The following is a 20,708-nucleotide window of genomic DNA, read 5'->3' as shown; positions in this document are numbered from 1 at the left end:
GGTACTCATTTTACCGACTTCGGAAAGATGGAAGGCTGAGTCAACCTCGAGCCGGCTACCTGAAAGCCCAGCTTCCACCGGGGATCGAACTCAGGTCATGAGCAGAGCTTAGGACTGCAGTACTGCAGCTTTAACACTCTGCGCCACGGGGCTCTTCGAATGGGCCCATAAGGGGGTGTCATTTTTTTAGTTTTGCCCCCCCCTCAATAAACTTGTAGATCCTGCTGGATACCTAATATAAAGATTTATCTGGACAAGGACATTGCCTCCCCTTCTTTTGCGTACGAGCACAGTATTTTTTGCTTGGGGGGGCACTCAAGCCGAAAAGGTAGCTTCCTCTTCAGTTAGAGTTTCCCCGCATGACTTTAAATATGCCAGGAGCTTTTTATGTTGGCACCAGTGTTCCCTCTAAGCTGAGTCAGAGTGAGGTAGCGCACACATTTTTAGCCTCCAGCTCGTACGTTTTTGTCTTCGCTCAGGAAGGATGACCCCAGAGCGCACTAATTGATGGAGTAGCTGACAACTTTAGTGCCAGTATCTCACAAAGTAGAAGTTTTGCTCACAAAACTCTGCAGCTTAGAGGGAACATTGGTTGGCACTCAGTGGCTTCCCCCACTTTGCAATCTGAAGTGCTATTGTCCGCCAACACCTCACTTAAAGAGTTTGCTGCTAGGTGTAGGAGTGTCTGAATCAAGGTCTTTCTCTGCCTCTACCACCTTGTTCACTCAGGGATCTTCTGCCTTGCCTAAACAGTTTTCTCTTAGGTATAGGAGTATCTGAGTTAGAGTGAGATTTTTTTCTTTCTGGAACTGCCTCCACTTGTCTTACCTGTTCCTCTCCCCTCTCAGACTCTCGGCTTAGGGGAAGACTGGAAGGGAGGGGATGTTGCCCGAACAGTAGGTGGAGGGCAGAAAGTCCGCTGGCTGAAAGCCGAAATGAAGAAGTATGCCAGTGAGGAAGACCTGATAGTCATGTTTGTGGACAGGTGAGTCCAGCAAGAGTGATCCATCTTGGGGAATGCAAGGCTCCCAGACAGAGAGTTTTGGATCCTATGGAGGGGTTCTGTAATCGTGCCATTGTGATCTGGATTAGTTTGTCCAAGTCGATAAGCACCTGTCTCAGGAACGGGGAATACAGAATGGCAGTTGTAGGTAGCTACCTCACAGGGCTACTGAGGATTAGAAAAGGTAGTCCCCTGTGCAAGCACCGGTCGTTTCCGACTCGGGTTATGTCACATCACGACGTTTTCATGGCAGACTTTTTACGGAGTGGTTTGCCATTGCCTTCCCCAGTCATCTACACTCCCCCCCCCCAGCAATCTGGGTACTCATTTTACAAACCTGGAGATTTTGGGGGTGGAGCCTGAAGAGAGCGGGGTTTGGGGAGGGGCTTCAATGCTTACCCCTCCAAAGTGGCCATTTTCTCTGTGGCCTGAAGATCAGTTGTAATAACCCTACAAAGAACGGGTTTTCTTCCACCGCAGTCATATCACTGTGTGCAATGAAACCAAAATCACTTTTCGCTTCACATGTATAGAGCTGCCTCATTTGAGACCTTTGGTGGTGGAAAGTGCTATCAATGGAAGGCTGAGTCAACCTCGAGCCGGCTACCTGAACCCAGCTTCTGCCGGGATCGAACCCAGGTCGTGAGCAGAGAGATTGGACTGCAGCACTGCAGCTTTACCACTCTGCGCCACGGGGCTCTTTTTGTTGAGGATTACTCTGCTCTTTTATCTATCTGTTATATAACTCTGAACTAAGAACAGATGCAATGAGGGGTGTGTGTGTGTGTTTGTGTATGTGTGTTAGGGTTGCCGGGTCCAACTGCCCTCCACATTGATGGGTCTTTGTGAAAGGGATTTTTAAAAACCAGCTGCGTGTATGGTTTGAACTTGGGGAACTCTCCTCCACATTAAAGCCGGGGGCTTTGGCTTGCTCCCCCGCTACCCTCCAGAGAAATGAAATGTTGGTTGCAGCCCACTAAGCCAGGTTCTCCATCTGCCTTCCTCCCAGCTACGATGTGATCCTGGCCGGCAGCCCCATCGAGCTTCTGTGGAAGTTCCGGCAATTCGAGAGCAACCTGGTCTTCTCGGCGGAAAGCTTTTGCTGGCCGGAGTGGTCCCTGGTGGAAAAGTACCCCCCAGTGGCTGTGGGAAACCGGTTTCTCAACTCTGGAGGTAAAAGGGGAGGGGGGTCGAATTGGGTCTGCAAACTAAGAGCGCAGTCCAAATAAAGATGTATGTGGGGCGTCACGGTCGGGCTTTTCTTTTCTTTTGGCATGGTCAGGGCTAATTTTGAGCAGAAATGCAGTTCTGGCCGGCTTGGGACCTGGGAGGGGCCTCATATGCAAATGAGTTCTGGTTGGGCTTTCCCCGCAAAAAAGCCCTGTGTGAAACAATCGTGAAGTCAAGGGGTGTGGCCCAATATGCAAATGATTTCTGCCGGGTTTTTCCTACAGAAAAGCCCTGGTCATGGTTAGAACGTCAAATTAAGATCTGGGCGACGTCATTTCGGTTCCCCGCTCTACCGTGGCAGCTCGCTGGGTAAGCTTGGTCCAGTCAGTCTCTCAGCCTAACCTACCTAACAGGGTTGTTGTTGTTATGAGGAAGAAAACAGACGAAGGGAAAACAATCTTTTAAGCCTCTTTGGGTTCCCACTGGGGAGAAAAGCGAGGTACCTTAGCAGATGTCTTTGGGCTGAATTATGGAGTGGGTGAGCTTTCAAGTTCCAGCGGGCCATGGCTGTAACGGTATCCTTAACAGGGTATGAGCTAATCTAGGGGTGGCTGAACTGTGGCTCAGGAGCCACATGTGGCCCTTTTGCATGTATTGTGTGGCTCTCAAATCCCCCACTGCCCCAGTGGGCTAGCTTGGTGGCATTTCTCTCTTTAAATCACTTCTCCGAGCCAAACCAGCTGGCAGCTTGGATAATGCATTTAAAGTTGGTTTCTTTCTACTTCTCCCTCCCCTTCCTTCCCTCTTCAAACACCTGACATTTATTCTGTGCGGCTCTTACACTAAGCAAGCTTGGCCACCCCTGAGCTAATCCATGCCAAGCATAATCCCATTCGCATGTTGCAGTGAACACCCCTATGTCCTCCCTGTATGCCCATACATCTATTTGTACAAAACAGGCAAACAAATTAAGGAAATGCACTAAGGATAGATGGCTGCTGTGGTTGATAGAAGATCCTCAGACTGGCCAGAGTGCTCAAGTCCATTGCAATATAGGAGGTCTGCCTAAAAGCTTTTCCATTGAGAAGGGAGTGCAGCAGGGCTGCTTGTTAGCTCTGTTCTTGTTTAATTTGTGCTTATGAACATATGAAGCTGCCTTGTACTGAATCAGACCCTTGGTCCATCCAAGTCAGTCTTGTCTACTCAGACTGGCAGCGGCTCTCCAGGGTCTCAAGCTGAGGTTTTTCACACCTATTTGCCTGGACCCTTTTTTGGAGATGCCAGGGATTGAACCTGGGACCTTCTGCTTCCCAAGCAGATGCTCGACCACTGAGCCACCGTCCCTCCCCAATGCTTAAATCCGCAATGCTTAAATGATTTAGCCAGCTCCCTTGACAGAAACGGTCACCCTACCTGTCTAGGCTGGCCTAGAGATCCCACTCTTGTTATATGCTAACTATAGAAGGAGGAGGATATTGGATTTATATCCTGCCCTATACTCTGAATCTCGGAGTCTCAAGTGGCTCATAAACTGCTTTATTCCACACACACACACCCCCCACAACAGACACCCTGTGAGGTGAATGGGGCTGAGAGAGCTCTGACAAAAGCTGCCCTTTCAAGGACAACCTCTGTGAGAGTTATGACTGACCCAAGGTCACGCCAGCAGGTGCAAGTGGAGGAGTGGGGAATCAAACCCGGTTCTCCCAGATAAGAGTCCGCGCACTTAACCGCTACACCAAACTGGCTTTCATGAGCACATGAAGCTGCCTTATGCTGAATCAGACCCCTGGTCTGTATGTGAGCAAGCACTTTAAACACCATTGCCTTTAAAAAAAAAAATGTGGGCGGCATTTTAAACATCATTCCCTGTCTATAGAGAGCCAGTTTGGTGTAGTGGGTTAAGTACGCGAACTCTTATCTGGGAGAACTGCTGGAGTGACCTTGGGTCAGTCATAACTCTCTCAGGATCTATTCCAAGTGGGCAGCTGTTAGGGTTGCCGGCTCCAGGTTGGGAAACACCTGGAGATTTTGGGGATGGAGTCTGAGGAAGGCGAGATTTGGGGAGGGTGGCTTCCGTGGAGCATAATGCCATAAAGTTCACCTTCCAAAGAGGCCAGTTTTTTCCAGGGGAACCTGTCTCTGTTGTCCGGAAATCAGTTGCAATCCCAGCAGATCTCCAGCCACTACCTGGAGGTTGGCGACCCTGGTAGCTGTGTCAATCTGCAGTCAAAGAGCAAGGTTCCAGTTCAGACGCACCTTGAAGGCCAATGCAATTTTCCAGGGTGTGCAGTTTCAAGAGCCGAAGCTACTGTAAAATCTGGAACCTTGAGAATTTGGGCTTACTTTAGAGCAAGAATACATTTCTAGATTTAAGATTGCAACGATAACGGGCACAAAGACCAAACCGAAAGCCAACCCCCCTGCTCCTCTGTCATGGCAGGATTCATTGGCTACGCCCCCGTCATCAATCGCATTGTCCAGCTGTGGAAGTACAAAGATGATGATGACGACCAGCTCTTTTACACGCGCATCTACTTGGATCCAGCCTTGCGGGTGAGAGTGGTGGGGGTGGGAGAGGGAGTCACTGCTGGCTCTCGCTCAGCCTCTGAAGATGCTGCAGTTCACACACCTGCTGATGCAGTTCTTAGGATAACTGACCTGTGGGAACTCACTGCCACAGGATGTACTGGTGGCCAAAAGTGGCTTTGAAAGGGAACCAGACATGGGAGGGGTGGGGGGAGGAATGCTTTGAACAACAAAGGATCGAGCAAATTCCTCAATGGAAGATCCATTAGAGGCTCTTGGCCGTGTCTCTTTGAAACCTCTGGTGCCTGAATGATCACCTTCTCACCAATGGAGGTCACTGCCAGAAGTACTGCTTTTGTGTGTCTATTCTGAAGCTTAGGTGGGTGGGCCCCCGGAGACAAGGCCTTCTTGGTGGTGGCACAGTCGCTTTGGAGTTCTGCCCCCAGAAAACTTGCCTAGTGCCAAATCTGTATTCTATCAAGCGTCAGGCCTTAATATATATATATATATATATATATATATATATATATATATATATATATATATATATATATATATATATATATATATATATTTCAAGCCTTTTAGACTCCCCGCAGCCCGCTTTGGCTACCCCATCCTGTTATTTACCACTTTTCGGCTGTGGTTTTAGAGGCTTTTAAAAGGTTAGTCTTGTTCTATCTGAACCAGTCGTATTATCTCTATATCTGTTTTCTGATTTCTTATTTCAGATTGCCATTTTCCTCAAATACGTTTATAGAGAGAGGCGGGGTATAAATGAATACCAGTCAGAGGATCTTGGGTGTTCCTCTGTCTGAGTCCCTGAAACATATTATAGGGAGAGGGACCAGTGGTCTGACTAGGAGACTTCCTGCATTCCTAATTTCTGCTCTTTGCTCCTCTGTCTCTGTAGGAGAAATATGGGATCACCCTGGATCACAAGTCAAAAATCTTTCAGAATCTGAACGGCGCCATTGGTGAGTGGTCAGTGCTTTCCATAATGAATATTCCAGATGTCTGCAAGGGAGCCTGTTGGTCTACCCACCTGCTCCTCCAGAACTTCTTCACCAGCACGGCCGGGCTGAGTGGGAGGGGAAAGCAGGACAGTTTGGTGGAGCTTTCACATGGGATGTAGCCACCCCCAAGTTGCAACACTCCACCAAATTGCAGCATCAAGGGAAAAGGACACGATAGAGGTTTACTTCCATGGTGTAGAGAAAGAAGTCCTTTTCTCCCTTTCTCACAATACAAGAATTCATGGGCACTCAGTGAAATTGCTGAGCAGTCGGGTTAGAACGGATAAAAGGAAGTCCTTCTTCACCCAAAGGGTGATGAACACTTGGAATTCTCTGCCACAGGAAGTGGTGGCGGCTACAAGCATAGACAGCTTCAAGAGGGGATTGGATAAACATACGGAGCAGAGGTCCATCAGTGGCTGTTAGCCGCAGCATATTGATGGAACTCACTGTCTGGGGCAAGTGATGCTCTGTATTCTTGGTGCTTGGGAGGGGCAACAGTGGGAGGGGAGTGTCTTGGCCCCATTGGTGGACCTCCTGATGGCACCTGGTTTTGTTTTGTTTTTGGCCACCGTGTTGGACTGGATGGACCATTGGCCTGATCCAACATGGCCAATCATTGTTTTGCTGCATCCCCTATTTGCATGTGTACAGTTTTCTGCTTGAAAAAATGTTGTGCTGCAGATTATTGAACTGACACCTCTTTAATAGAATAGCAAAGTTAGAAGTGACCTGAATGGCCCAAGCTAGTCCGGTTTCACCAGACCACGGTAGTGAAGCAAGGTTGGTCCTGGTTAAAACTTGGACGGGAGACCACTGAGAAAGTCTAGAGTTGCTGTGCAGAGCCAGGCAATGCAAAACCCACCTCTGTTTGTGTCTTGCCTTGACCCTGCGGGGGTCTTGATAAGTTAGTTGCAGCTCCCCACCGCTAGTCAGAAGGGGTTCTGGGAATGCCCCGGGAAGCAAAATTTCTGTTTCCCACTTGAGCAGAGGGAACAAATGTATCGGATCCAGTTTTGCACCCGGCATCCTCTTGTTCTTTTAACAGAAGAGGTTGTCCTGAAGTTCGAACCGACCCGGGTGCGTGCCCGAAATGTCGCCTACGACACCCTGCCTGTCATCATCCATGGCAACGGCCCTACCAAGGTAACATTTAGGGGTAGGAGGGAGTTTCTGTTCAAATAAGCATCCCTCCTCCCAGTTTTCCTGTCCATGTTTCCTGCTGAAGAAGTATACAACTTACCTAAGCGGGCTCATATAATCTCTGAAAAGTAGGGGAAAACAGTGATAAAACTTTTGTTTTCGGTTTATTACAATTCTGCGCTCTGTGTTTTCCTCAGCATTAATGAGGTTAAGGGCACTGTGGTGTTCCACGCTCTGCTTTCCACTTGTAAATTACAGTGCCTACACTGAAAGCACTGGAGTCATTTTTACCCCAACTGCACATTCAGTGCGAAATATACAAAACGTCAGTGATTTTATTATGTATATTTTAATTTGTTAGCCGTCTCATTGAGGACAGAAAGATGGGATATCAATGTTGCAAGTAAATAAAATAAACAAGGCAACTTGGGTAAAATATATACTCGTATTTTCTCCTTGGTATCTTTGCTGCCGGTCTGCTACTGCACTACCAAAAGGAAACACTTAAAGGAATAAATATTCCTTCCCGCTGTACCTGATGAACTTGTAATGCAAAACATGTAACCCATCCATTCCAAGTTCCAAGTTCAATGTTCTGTTTTTGAGAAATATGTTTCTAGTCCTAACAATCTGAAAGGCTTTAGAGAAAGTGTTGGGCTCTGGGGGAGGGCAGGGAAAATCTAGCTTTGGAGCCCCTTGAAGAAGCCATCATAATATTTGTCTTGTTGACTTCCTGCTCCCCTGTCCTCCATCCCCTCCACAGTTGCAGCTGAACTACTTGGGGAATTACATCCCCAATGTTTGGACATATGAAGGGGGTTGTGAAGTGTGTGACCAAGGACTCCTGGACCTGTCAAGCTTGGCGGTGAGTTGGTGGGCGATGAAGAATTTGGAAAGAGGCCTAGTTGGAACTTGCAGCACAATGTGGTAGTAACACGATGGGACAGAGTGTCGAAGTGGCACTGGGGTGCATTCATCCTTCCCTCTCCTTTACAGGATGACTCCTACCCCCATGTGCTCATTGGTGTGTTCATTGAGCAGCCGACTCCTTTCCTGCCTCAGTTTCTTCAGCGTCTCCTGACCTTTGATTACCCTTACTCTCGACTCAGCCTCTTCATCCACAACCGGGTGAGTGACCCTTCCTTCTTTGCCTGGATGCTCCTGCTGTATTTGAAACAGATGTGGGGTTTTTTTTGTTTTTTGCAGTAGCTCTAACTTTGGTTTACCAGCTTCTGCTCTTAAATCACTATGACACACACCAGCCTTTTCCAGCTCTGAGAATACAGAATTTTGGCCTGGTTGTGACCAAAACAGAGGTGGGCAGCAAGATTCCTACCTTCCTTCCTCCCTCCCTTCCTACTACTGGGGAGTGGCTGAAATTGGTGGCCCTGATCCAGACGTGCTCCCTTGTCAAAGCAAAATGCCCTTGAGGATCTCTCCCAGACATACACCAATACATAGAAAATTAGTTCATTCAGGAGGAACTCAAACACGGTGAACCTGGAACTTGCTGTTTCTCAGGTTCAATCCCTGGCATCTCCAGTTAAAAGGACTGGGCAGTAGGCAATGTGAAAGACCCCTGCATGAGACTGTGGGGAGCCACTGCCAGTCTGAGTTGACAGTACTGTGGTGGACTAATGGTGTGATTCAGTACAAGGCAGCTTCTTGTGTTCATGTAACCCTGTGTTAAAGGCACAAACCCCTTCTCGTACTAGTGGAATCTGGTGATCCCAGGGTATGTTTTTTTAGGGAGGAACAGTGGCTCAGTGGAAGAGCATCTGCTTGGCATGCAGGCCCCAGTTCAATCCCCAGCACTGCCAAAGAATCCGGAAGTAGTCGATATTGAACAACATTCTACTTGAGGTCACTGGATAGCTGCTGCCAGTCTGAATAGATTATATGGACCAATGGTCTGATTCAGTGCAGGACAATTTCTTCAGAGAGGGGCACTGGCTGAGTGGAGGAGCCTCTGCTTGGCATGCAGAAGTTCCCGGGTTCAATCCCTGCCATCTCCAGTTAAAAGGACTGGGCAGAAAGTAATGTGAAAGACCTCCACCTGAAACCCTGGTGAGAGCAGCTGCCAGTCTGAGTAGACAATACTGACCTTGATGGACTGAGGGTCTGATTCATGATAAGGTAGCTTCAAGATTGATGCGTCACACTGTTTTCCCAGGAGGTGTATCATGAGCCGCACATCCAGGCTGAGTGGGAGCCGCTTCGAGGGGCTTTCAACAGCATCAAGCTTGTGGGACCAGAGGAGGAATTGAGTGACGGCGAGGCCAGAGATATGGCCATGTAAGTACCAAGGGAAAGGAGAGCAACAGCGGGAAAGAAACTCTGATTAGTGGGCAGGAACTGGGGCCAAACAGGAGGCACATTGTCCTGGGGAGAAAAAAAATCAAAACAACACTAAGGCCTTATTTACTTACAGGAAGCTCTGACCACAGAGTTCCTGGAAATCCCTAGAGCTACCCAGAAAGAACATGAGTAGCTCTAGGAATCACCAGGAACTCTGTGGTCAGAACTTCCTGTGATAGGGTTGCCAGCTCCCCCCCCCCCATGGGAGTAGGGGAAATCCCTCCTCATCTGATCTTTTCAGGCCTATTTCTGGTTTTGGGTTTGCTTCTGGTTGGGAGAGATGAGGGAGGGTTTGGGGCAAAACTCTTTGAAGTCAAAGTTACCATGGAGTTTTGTCCAAAAACCATCGAGAATCTCTCCCCTCCCCCACCCGGCAACCAGCAGTAGGCCTGAAAATGACCAATATAACTGCCGGTCAAGGTTCCCTCTAAGCTGCAGAGTCTTGTGAGGAAAAATTCTACTTTGTGAGCTCCTGCATCCATTATTGTGTTCTGGGGTCATCCTTCCTGAGCCAAGACAAAAATATGCGAGCTGGAGGGTAAAAATATGTGAGCTAGCTCACACTCACTCAGCTTAGAGGGAACACTGCTTCCGGTCTTCGGCCAGCTAAGTCAACCTGGCAACCTTATCCTGTGAGTAGATCAGATCTTATTTTTCTTTTGAATTTGTCTCCCCCTTTGTCAACCCTCCTGCCAGTCACTGCCCGGCAACCCTTGGGCTGGGTTTAAAGAGATCTCCTTCTCCCCTCTTTGCAACAGGGATCTCTGCCGCCAGGACCCCGCCTGCGACTATTACTTCAGCCTGGATGCCGATGTGGTTGTGGCAAACCCCGAGATCCTGCAGATTCTTATCCAGGAGAACAAGTGAGAGGCTTAACCCTGACCCGGTGAAACCACACACAGCCAGAACTGGGCTTGCCCTTTGCCCTACCAGGAATGAGAATGAGCTGAGCCCTGGCAGCAGTGCAGAGGCTGCTTGCCTGTTGACCCAGCCTTCCAGCAGTCCCAAGGGGCACAGGTTGACTCAGCGGGCAAATTAAAGGGTGACTCTGCTGGGCTCACTTCTAGGCTGTTTTAAGGGCCTGCTCCACCCCCCAGCTCATCTTTCTCACTCAGTGCTGATTATAGGAAAATACACAATATTTCAATTATGCATAATTAAAATATAGCATATTTTCATATAATCACCACTGCGTGCTTCGCCATAGTTGATTATTGAGCCTGCCTTTGGCAGGGGAGGGCGGGATATAAGAATAAATTTATTATTATTATTATTGTTCTTGCCTTAATCGCCTTAGTTGCTTTTCCAGTATTGGGTTTGTTCCCCTCCCCTTTTTTTTGGTCTTGTCTATCATCAGGGGTGGAATTCTAGCAGGAGCTCCTTTGCATATTAGGCCATTCCCCTTGATGTAGCCAGTCTTCCAAGAGCTTAGGAAAGGAAAGGTTCCCTGTGCAAGCACCAGTCGTTTCTGACTCTGGGGTGACGTTGCTTTCTCAATGTTTTCACGGCAGACTTTTTACGGGGTGGTTTGCCATTTGCCTTTCCCAGTCATCTACGCTTTCCCCCCCAGCGAGCTGGGTAGTCATTTTACCAACCTTGGAAGGATGGCAGGCTGAGTCAACCTCGAGCTGGCTACCTGAAAACCCAGCTATCACGGGGGATCGAACTCAGGTCGTGAGCAGAGCTTAGGACTGCAGCTTTAACACTCTGCGCTCTTTTTTGTAAGCTCTTGGAGGATTGGCTACATCATGGGTGTGTGGCCTAATATGCAAAGGAGCCCCTGCTAGAATTCCAAGCTCTTGAAGGATTGGCTGCATCAAAGGTGTGTGGCCTAATATGCAAAGGAGCCCCTGCTAAAATTCCAAGCTCTTGAAGGATTGGCTACATCAGGGGTGTGTGGCCTAATATGCAAAGGAGCCCCTGCTAGAATTCCAAGCTCTTGAAGGATTGGCTACATCAGGGGTGTGTGGCCTAATATGCAAAGGAGCCCCTGCTAGAATTCCAAGCTCTTGAAGGATTGGCTACATCAGGGGTGTGTGGCCTAATATGCAAAGGAGCCCCTGCTTGAATTCCAAGCTCTTGGAGGATTGACTACATCAGGGGTGTGTGGCCTAATATGCAAAGGAGCTCCTGCTAGAATTCCACCCCTGTCTATCATCCATCTCACTCCCCTAAGTGACTTCCATATTGTTTCCCCCCCCCACACCCCCTTCAGGAAGGTGATTGCTCCCATGATGTCCCGGCATGGAAAGCTCTGGTCCAATTTCTGGGGGGCGCTGAGCCCCGATGGATACTACGCCCGCTCGGAGGACTACGTGGAACTGGTGCAGGGCAAGAGGATGTGAGTCTGGGTGGGAAGAGTGTTTCTCCTCCGTGATCCACTGTTTCTGAACTCGGGTCTTCTGTTTATTTAATTTATTTATAGCCCGCTTTTCTCCTCAGTGGAGGCGCAAGGAGGCTTCAATAATTCTCCTCTCCTTCATTGTTTGCTCACAACGGTCCTGCGAAGTAGGCTGGGCAGAGAGGTTACGACTGGCCCAAGGTCACCCAGCGAACTTCCATGGCAGAGAGTGGGGATTTGAACATGGGTCTCCCAGATCCTAGTCTGAAGCTCCAACCATTACACCGTGCTGGCTGTCTCCTAGATTCTGTCTCATTGGACACTCAAACTGCTCTGCTAAGCTGGCTTTCCCAGACCTGAAAGTCCTCTCAGTTGACCTTCCATGCATAAGAAGAGGCTGTGGTTGAGGGGAGGAGCCTCTTCTGTTATTGTATTAATAGATACGTATAGAACAGGGGTGGACCAACTGTGGCTTGGGAGCCACGTGTGGCTTTCACACATATTGTATGGCTCGAAGCTCCCACTGCCCCGTCGGCTGGCTTGGAGAAGGCATTTGTCTCTTTAAGTCACTTTCCCCAGGCCAAGCCAGCCAGTGGTTTGGAGAATGCTTTTAAAGTTGCTTTCCTTCCCCCTCCCCTCCCCCTCCCTCCTTCTTTCCTCTTCCCTCAAACATCTGATGTGAATGTTTTGCAGCTCTAAGTGGCTCTTATGCTAAGCAAGTTTGGCCACCCTGATATATAATATATATATCAGTATTGTTTTAATATTGTAATTGCATGGAATGTTTTAACATGGCTCTGAGCCATGTTATACAGGGGAGGGTTGGTTATAAATCAAATGAATGAATCAATCGATCTTGAGTTAAATAGACTTGGCAATAGGTGATGTGAAAGACCTCAGCCTGAGATCCAGGAGAGCTGCTGCCGGCCTGAGTAGACAATACTGACCTTAGTGGGCCAAGGGCAGGGCTTTTTTTGTAGCAAGAATTCCTTTGCGTATTAGGCCGCACCCCCCATGATGTAGCCAATCCTCCTGGGGCTTACAGTAGGCCCTGTACGAAGAGCCCTGTAAGCTCTTCAAGGATTGGCTACATCAGAGGTGTGTGGCCTAATAGGCAAAGGAGTTCCTGCTACAACAAAGCCCTGGCCAAGGGTTTGATTCAGTAGAAGAAAAGGAGATTGGATTTATACCCCACCCTTTGCTACCCAAAGGAGTCTCAGAGAGGCTTACAATCTCCTTTCCCTTCCCCTCCCCACAACAGATACCCAGTGAGGTAGGTGGGGCTGAGAGAGCTCTGACAGAAACTGCTCTTGAGCAGAACAGCCTTGAGAGAACTTGGGGCTGACCCAAGGTCACATCAGCAGGTGCAAGTGGGGGAGTGGGGAATCAAACCTGGTTCTCCCAGATAAGAGTCCACAGACTTAACCACTATGCCAAACTGACTCTCAGTAGAAGGCAGCTCCCTGTGTTGTTCTGTGTATGTGTCCTGTGATAACTGCTGCTTCTGGGACTGAACCACCTCTTGTCCCTTTTCTGCCCTTCAGAGGGGTGTGGAATGTCCCTTACATCTCTCAGGCTTACCTGCTGAGGGGGGAGACGTTACGCAGTGAGCTGGTCCAGCAGAACGTCTTCACTTTGGACGAGACAGACCCAGATATGGCTTTTTGCAAGAGCGTCCGGGAAAAGGTGAGGAGCTGGGTGTGTAGGAGGCCCGCGTGAATCCAGGCTGGTATGGTCTCTGCACAGTTAAAACCCTTGGATCTTATGTTCATCGTTGGTTCTTCTAGGCCAGGCATTCCCAACGGGGTGCCCGGGGGCGCCACGTCAACCGCTGACCCCTTTCCTAGCACCCATCAAGTTTTGTTAGAATGTGGGCTGAGCCAGGTGGGCCTTTTGACCAGCAAGGCTTCTGATTGGCCCTGGGAGATCTGATTGGCTGTGCAGTTTTTTTACAAATGTTGCTATAGCAACAACTGCCACCATAGCACAGGGATCTTCACAGAAGGTAAACTGCGGCAGCCATTTTGTGGTTGCACCCACCACACTGGTGGAGAATCCCAAAGCTGCCCCCAGGCTTAAAAGAGGTTGGCCACCCCCAATCCAGGCACTGGGGGGGTCAAGTAACCCTCATTACACTTTATTTGGTCCTATGTATGCAGAAGTTAGAACTAAATTCCTTGAAAACCTGTTAAAGGGACAAAATTTTTCCTCTGATCTTGACAAGCCGATTTTCTTACTGTCTGATACTGACCCGTTCATTACCTACAGAGCGTCACTCTTTGCCCTGGCTGCAAAAAGAAATTAGGGCCAAGATTGCCGTTTCAGTAAATAAATCTTATGACTAACTGGTTTTATTTTAGGTGTTCATAATTTTATCACACATTAATATTTGTAATTAATTAGGTTTACTATGGTTTGAGCCTAATGGTGATTGCATTTCTGTAACTCAGTATTACTTGCTTCTGTATCTTATCTTGTAACTGATTTCTTTTTATAATGCTTTTAGTCTTTTCGTTTTTTTAATCATTAAGTTCTTAATTTTCTATTGTGATGGCCTTTGGCTATAAATAATAAATATTTCCGCTCTTCAAGTCACCCCCAACTCCTTTGGAAATGTTTCCTGGTCTTCCTCTCTCCCTTTGAACCTATTTTTACAATAGCGAGGACAAAAAAACTGTTTTTTTTAAAAAAAAAAATTAAAAATCCAATTTTGACCGTTCCTCTCATTGTTGAATTCTGCAATAAGTTTGAATGGCTGTAATAAGTTTCTACGTTTCCCACCCCCCCTTCTATCTCTTCCTTTTCAGGGTATCTTTCTTCACATCAGCAACCGGGACGAGTTCGGGCGTCTCCTCTCCACCACCAGCTTCAACACCTCCCGTCTGCATCCAGAGCTATGGCAGATTATGGAGAACCCCCTGGTGAGTAGTGGGATAGCTAGGGGAAGGAAGTGGGGCTCCCCTCTCAGAAACACACATGCACACCCTAACAGGATCGTCTCCTGACACGTGGACCCCTCAGGCTTCAAACACTGTTTCTTCTTGGCAGCCCCACTCTCCTTGATACACCACCCATCGAGAATCTGCTAAATTTTCAGAAGTCAGGCCTCTTCAAACTTTACAGTTTTATGGGGAGATAAGAACTAGGTGGGAAATACCTGTCCTCCCTTCCCTCCTGATCCAGAATTTCAGGACTACATTTTCTTTACAATCTTTTAATATTTGTGTGTGTTGTTGACAGGGGTGGAATTCTAGCAGGGGCTCCTTTGCGTATTAGGCCACACACCCTCCTGATGTAGCCAATCTTCCAAGAGCTTACAAAAAAGAGCCTTGTAAGCTCTTGGAGGACTGGCTACATCAGAGGTGTGTTCAGGGGTCGTTTTGTAGAAAAATAGGTGGTGGAGTCCATCCAGTGGTTGTTATGCAGCTGCACCTAGTATTCAACGGACAAGGAGGTGGAACTCTCAGAAGGAGGAGGAGGAACTCTCAGAAAGGTTCAGGAGCTGTGCTCCTGTGAGCTCCCCCTGAATCTGAGGCCTGGGCGTGTGGCCTAATATTCAAAAGAGCTCCTGTTAGAATTCCACCTCTGGTCGTTGAGGACTAGCAGCTTGCACAATGAACGCTTTTTTGGACAGTTTTGTAACTCTGGCATTTTTTTCTCTTCGGCTCAGGACTGGCAGGAGAAATACATCCATGAGAATTACTCACAAGTGCTGGAAGGGGAACACTACATGCAGGTGAGGTCGCCGGTTGGTAGCTTCAGGTCGGACAGTTCCTGGAGACTTGGAAGTACAACCTGGGAGGCAGGCTTTGGGGAGAGGCGGGACCTCAGAGGATATAGACCCCACCCTCCAAAGCAGACATTTCCTCTGGGGGAACTGATCTCTGTTGTCTGGAAATAAGTTGTAATTAGGGTTGCCAGGTCCAATTCAAGACTTTGGGGGTGGAGCCAGGAACCATTGGGGGTGGAGCCAGGAGCAAGGGCGTGATGAGCATAATTGAACTCCAAAGGGAGTTCTGGCCATCACATTTCAAGGGACCGCACACCTTTTAAATGCCTTCCCTTCGCTGGAAATAATGTATAGAGGCACTTTCTTTGGGGGATCACAGAATTGGACCCATTGGTCCAATCTTTTGGAAACTTAGAGGGTGTTTTGAGGAGAGGCACCAGATGCTATGCTGAACATTTGGTGCCTCTACCTCAAAAACCAGCCCCCCCCCAGCCCCATATACTTACAGATCAATTCTCCTTTATACCCTATGGCAGGGGTGGCCAACAATACCCCTCCAGATGTTTTTTGCCTACAACTCCCATCAGCCCCAGCCAGCATGGCCAGTGGCCACCCCTGCCCTATGGGGTTCATTCTCCATAAGGAGAAATGGAGTGTGCAGCAGACATTTCCTCCCTTCCTGCACTTTCTGATGACCCTGAAGCGGGGGAAAGGCCTCTAGACTGGGGGATCCCCTGCCCCTACCTGGAGATTGGCAACCCTAGTTGTAATTCTGGGAATTCTCCAAGCTCCACCTGGAGGGTTAGCGAGTCATAATTCTTGGTGTGACGCAAGCAGCAATCCCTCTCTCCCTCTCTTGATCTGCTTTGATCTTGTTACTCTCGTCTCATCCCTTCTTCCTGCCGCAGCCGTGTCCCGACGTTTACTGGTTCCCCGTGTTCACCGACCAGATGTGTGATGAGCTGGTGGAAGAGGCCGAAAACTTTGGCGAGTGGTCTGGGGGGAAGCATGAGGTGAGCGCGTCTGTTGCAACGCTGACTCAATAAACACACTGAATACTGAATCAGGCTATCAGTCCATCATGGTCAGTACTGTCTGCTCAGACTGCCAGAGGCTCTCGAGGATCTCAGGCAGAGAGAGGTCTTTCCCAGTATGTACTGCCTGGTCTTTTTAACTGGAAGATGCTGGGAATTGATCCTGAGACCCTCTGCATACCAAGCTGTCATGATCCTAAGCCTTGCGCGGCCTAGAGGCTCCAGGGAAGCCTGTGTAGGAGTAGCTAGGGCTGCCAAGCCCCTGGTCCAGGCGGGGATTCCCCCACCTGGGAGGTTCCGAACCTGCCGACTCCCATTGGGCCGGTGGGGGGAACCTTCCCCTATGTCACTGGAGCAATGACGTCACTTCCGGGTGACGTCACCTATGGTACACTAGGCACCGTAGAATTTTCCCCTCCCAAATGACTAGTGTGTCTGGGAAAACCATAGAGTTTTCCCAGAAACGCCTCGAGTGGCTGTGCATGACGTCGCCGGCACGATGACGTCACTTCTGGGCTCCATAGCGCGGGGGGCTTGGCAACGCTAGGAGTAGCTGATTGGGTGGGCAGCCGTTTTGGAAGGAAAACTGGCCCAGAGGGGTGGGACCGGTGTTCCCTCTAAGCTGAGTTAGTGTGAGCTGGCTCATAGTTTTTTAGCCTCCCGCTCACACATTTTTATCTTAGCTCAGGAACAAATGGCCCCGGAGCAAACCAATTGATGCAGTCGCTCACAGCTTTAGTGCCAGTAGCTCATGAAGTAGATTTTTTGCTCACAAGACTCCACCGCTTAGAGGGACCATCGGGTGGGATCTGGGAGAAAAAGCATTAAAAGGCCAAGCTACAGACAGGCTTGTTCTCTCTGGAAAGGCTGAGCTTGGAGGCAGATTGCAGCTGGGGAGAGATCCCTCACCCAAAGGGGGTGGGGAGTCTTTGGCGTTAGAAGCTTCCAGATTCTTTCTACAAATCTTTTCAGTTCAGGGGAGTTTACCTGGTCGATGAGCGCCTGCGAAATTCCACCCCACTGAGAAAAGAAAATGCCCGGCATTTCTTCCTCTCTTTGGGCTGCATAGGACACGGCGTGAACAGGGGGATCAATTTCCTTCAGGCCATTTGTATGCCACCTTTTCCAGAATCTGGTTGCAGTTTGGTGTAGTGGTTAAGTGTGCGGACTCTTATCTGGGAGAACCAGGTTTGATTCCCCACTCCTCCACCTGCACCTGCTGGAATGGCCTTGGGTCAGCCACAGCTCTGGCAGAGATTGTCTTCGAAAGGGCAGCTGCTGTGAGAGCCCTCTCCAGCCCCACCCACCTCACAGGGTGTTTGTTGTGAGGGAGGAAGGGAAAGGAGATTGTAGGCCGCTCTCTGTCCTTGAAAGGGCAGCTGCTGAGAGAGCCCTCTCCAGCCCCACCCACCTCACAGGGTGTCTGTTGTGGGGGAGGAAGGGAAAGGAGATTGTGAGCCACTCTGAGACTCTTTGGAGTGGAGGGCGGGATATAAATCCAATATCTTCATCTACCTCACAGGGTGTCTGTCGTGGGGGAGGAAGGTAAAGGAGAATGTGAGCCACTCTGAGACTCTTTGGAGTGGAGGGCGGGATATAAATCCAATATCTTCATCTACCTCACAGGGTGTCTGTCGTGGGGGAGGAAGGTAAAGGAGAATGTGAGCCGCTCTGAGACTCTTCAGAGTGGAGGGTGGGATATAAATCCAATATCATCTTCTCCCCTTTGAGGCAAAAATGCCTTTGAAGGGCTCTTCTGCCTGACTGATTTTCCCAAGTCCCTGCCTGTTCTAGGACAACCGACTGGCCGGTGGCTACGAGAACGTCCCGACTGTCGATATACACATGAATCAAATCGGCTTTGAGAAAGAGTGGCTCCGGTTCCTACAAGAATACATCGCGCCTGTCACCGAGAAGCTCTACCCTGGCTACTACACCAAGGTACCAACTCCAGAAAGGGTGAGCTAAAAAATCTCCAATGAAAACACAGCATGGGATGGGAAGACTGGAAAAGTTGGTCACCGTATCCTTGTTCACACTTATCTATCAGACCTCCGCCTTTCTCTCCAATGGAGGTCCAAAGCTCCTTAAATCATTCTTCCCTCCTCTGTTTTATCCTCACAACAACCCTAGGAGGTAGGTTAGGCTGAGTGTGTGTGGGATTGGCCCAGCGTCACTTAGCAGAGCTTTGGTGGCAGAATGACTACATGTCTTTAAGAATACACTGGGGGCCAGTACCTGGATAAATGTGGAGGTTAAATATGACATTCACCTGTGGGTGTGTTGAGAATTCTCAACATGTGTACAAAGATAACTCTGTCCATGGAGTGTTCATGCATTTGCTCAGGGCTTTTTTTGTAGCAGGAACTCCTTTGTATATTAGGCCACACCCCCTGGTGTAGCCAATCTTCCAAGAGCTTAAAGGGCTCTTAGTACAGGGCCTACTGTAAGAAGAAGACTGCAGATTTATACCCCACCCTTCTCTCTGAATCAGAGTCTCAGAGTCTTACAATCTTTTATCTCTTTCCCCCACAACAAACACCTTGTGAGGTGGGTAGGGCTGAGAGAGGTCTCACAGCAGCTGCCCTTTCAAGGACGACCTCTGCCAGAGCTATGGCTGACCCAAGGCCATTCCAGCAGGTATAAGTGGAGGAGTGGGGAATCAAACTCGGTTCTCCCAGTTAAGAGTCCGCAAACTTAACCACTACACCAAACTGGTGTAGACCGTCGATTTATACCTTGCCCTTCTCTCTGAATCCGAGTCTCAGAGTGGCTTACAATCTCCTATTTCTTCTCTGCCCACAACAGACACCCTGTGAGGTGGGTGGGGCTGGAGAGGGCTCTCACAGCAGCTGCCCTTTCAAGGATAACTCTGCGAGAGCTATGGCTGACCCAAGGCCATTCCAGCAGGTGCAAGTGGAGGAGTGGGGAATCAAACCCGTTTCTCCCAGATAAGAGACCACACACTTAACCACTACACCAAACTGAGAAGAGATTGGGTTTATACTCTGGCCTTCACTACCTGAGGGAGCCTCAGAGCGGCTTGCAATCTCCTTTCTCTTCCCCTCCCCATGACGGACACCCTGTGAGGTGGGTGGGGCTGAGAGAGCTCTCACAGCAGCTGCCCTTTCAAGGACAACCTCTGCCAGAGTTATGGCTGACCCAAGGCCATTCCAGCAGCTGCAAGTGGGGGGAGTGGGGAATCAAACCCAGTTCTCCCAGATAAGAGTCCGCACACTTCACCACTACACCAAACTGGCTCTAGCAGGATTGGCTATATCACAGGGGTGTGGCCTAATATGCAAAGGAGTTCCTGCCACACACAAAAAAAGCCCTGCGTTTACTTAGAATGTATATGGGGCTAATGAGAGCCCAAATGGAAGATGATAGGTCAGAGCAAAGGAGTTATTTAACCAGAGACGAACAAGAGATCGGGGAAAAGAAGCAGAAAGTAAATGGTGACTTATTTTTGATGTAGGGAGATTTGCAAGGCAGCGCAAAGAGCAACAATAACAAAACCGTTACTAGATTCACCGACTCACGCATTAGTCAATTGTGCAGTGAAGGAAACCGACTCTTTTCCAGTACACAAAATCCGCCTGGTTAGCTGTTCAGTGGCACCTTTGCTCTACTGTTTCAACCAACATGGCTACCCACCTGGCTGCCTGCTTATGAGCTTTCTTACTGCAGGAGGCTCTGGGATGGATCCAATTACGAACCTTGGCTTTGGGAGGTGGGCATTGGTATGCAAGGGTCCTCCCAGCAGGCGAACCCTGACACTCTCTCTCTCACACGCTACCCAGGCTCGGGCGATCATGAACTTCATGGTCCGGTACCGTCCCGATGAGCAGCCCTACCTGCGTCCTCACCATGATTCATCCACGTTCACCATCAATGTTGCTCTCAACCATAAAGGAGTCGACTATGAGGTGAGCCTGTAGGGAGAAATGAGGGGGAACGGCCATTGCGAGGGTATATTATCTTTGCAGACAATAGTTCTTTCATGGAACAAGGCAGTGTGTGTGTATCCCATGGAATGCACTCCCTTACCCTTCTGTACTAGCGGAGAAGGTTCCCTGAAGGCAACTCGGCCCCCACGATCAACTGAGGGGGCTGTCAGTCACGTTTTGATGACGCCTTTCCTCCTAGTTGCTCAGGGTGACATACATGGTCCTTTTGTCCTTTGTATTACCCCTCGCAACAGCAAAGAGCAAGTGACTGACCCAAAGTCACTGTGTGAGCTTTGTGGCTTGAGGGAGGATTTAGAAGCACACGAGCCCTGCTGGATCAGACCAAGGGTCCATCTTGACTAGCGGTGTCCTCTTTCCTGTAGTGGAAGGCTCACATGAGGAAGCCTCCTCTGCTTCCCCAAGAAACTGGTGTA

The 20,708-nt window shown here is 49.1% G+C and overlaps 1 protein-coding gene across 1 annotated transcript in view; it reads left to right on the top strand.

Moving 5' to 3' along the window:
* PLOD3 (procollagen-lysine,2-oxoglutarate 5-dioxygenase 3) overlaps positions 1-20,708 on the top strand; it is a 45,701-nt gene that overhangs the window by 22,653 nt on the left and 2,340 nt on the right. Inside the window, exons 3-18 of the mRNA XM_060254734.1 lie at positions 849-985; positions 2,013-2,176; positions 4,617-4,729; positions 5,616-5,679; positions 6,767-6,864; positions 7,625-7,726; positions 7,858-7,989; positions 9,035-9,156; positions 9,978-10,082; positions 11,435-11,560; positions 13,105-13,246; positions 14,368-14,481; positions 15,231-15,296; positions 16,199-16,303; positions 18,119-18,265; positions 20,128-20,253. Of these exons, the coding sequence (XP_060110717.1) occupies positions 849-985; positions 2,013-2,176; positions 4,617-4,729; positions 5,616-5,679; positions 6,767-6,864; positions 7,625-7,726; positions 7,858-7,989; positions 9,035-9,156; positions 9,978-10,082; positions 11,435-11,560; positions 13,105-13,246; positions 14,368-14,481; positions 15,231-15,296; positions 16,199-16,303; positions 18,119-18,265; positions 20,128-20,253 (1,863 nt within the window). The remainder of the gene's footprint in view (positions 1-848; positions 986-2,012; positions 2,177-4,616; positions 4,730-5,615; positions 5,680-6,766; positions 6,865-7,624; positions 7,727-7,857; positions 7,990-9,034; positions 9,157-9,977; positions 10,083-11,434; positions 11,561-13,104; positions 13,247-14,367; positions 14,482-15,230; positions 15,297-16,198; positions 16,304-18,118; positions 18,266-20,127; positions 20,254-20,708) is intronic.

Source organism: Heteronotia binoei, chromosome 15 (genome assembly GCF_032191835.1).
Source record: "Heteronotia binoei isolate CCM8104 ecotype False Entrance Well chromosome 15, APGP_CSIRO_Hbin_v1, whole genome shotgun sequence".
NCBI classification, from domain to species: domain Eukaryota; kingdom Metazoa; phylum Chordata; class Lepidosauria; order Squamata; family Gekkonidae; genus Heteronotia; species Heteronotia binoei.
The sequence above is the reverse complement of the archived record's forward strand: the minus strand, read 5'-3'. Positions and strand labels throughout refer to the sequence as shown.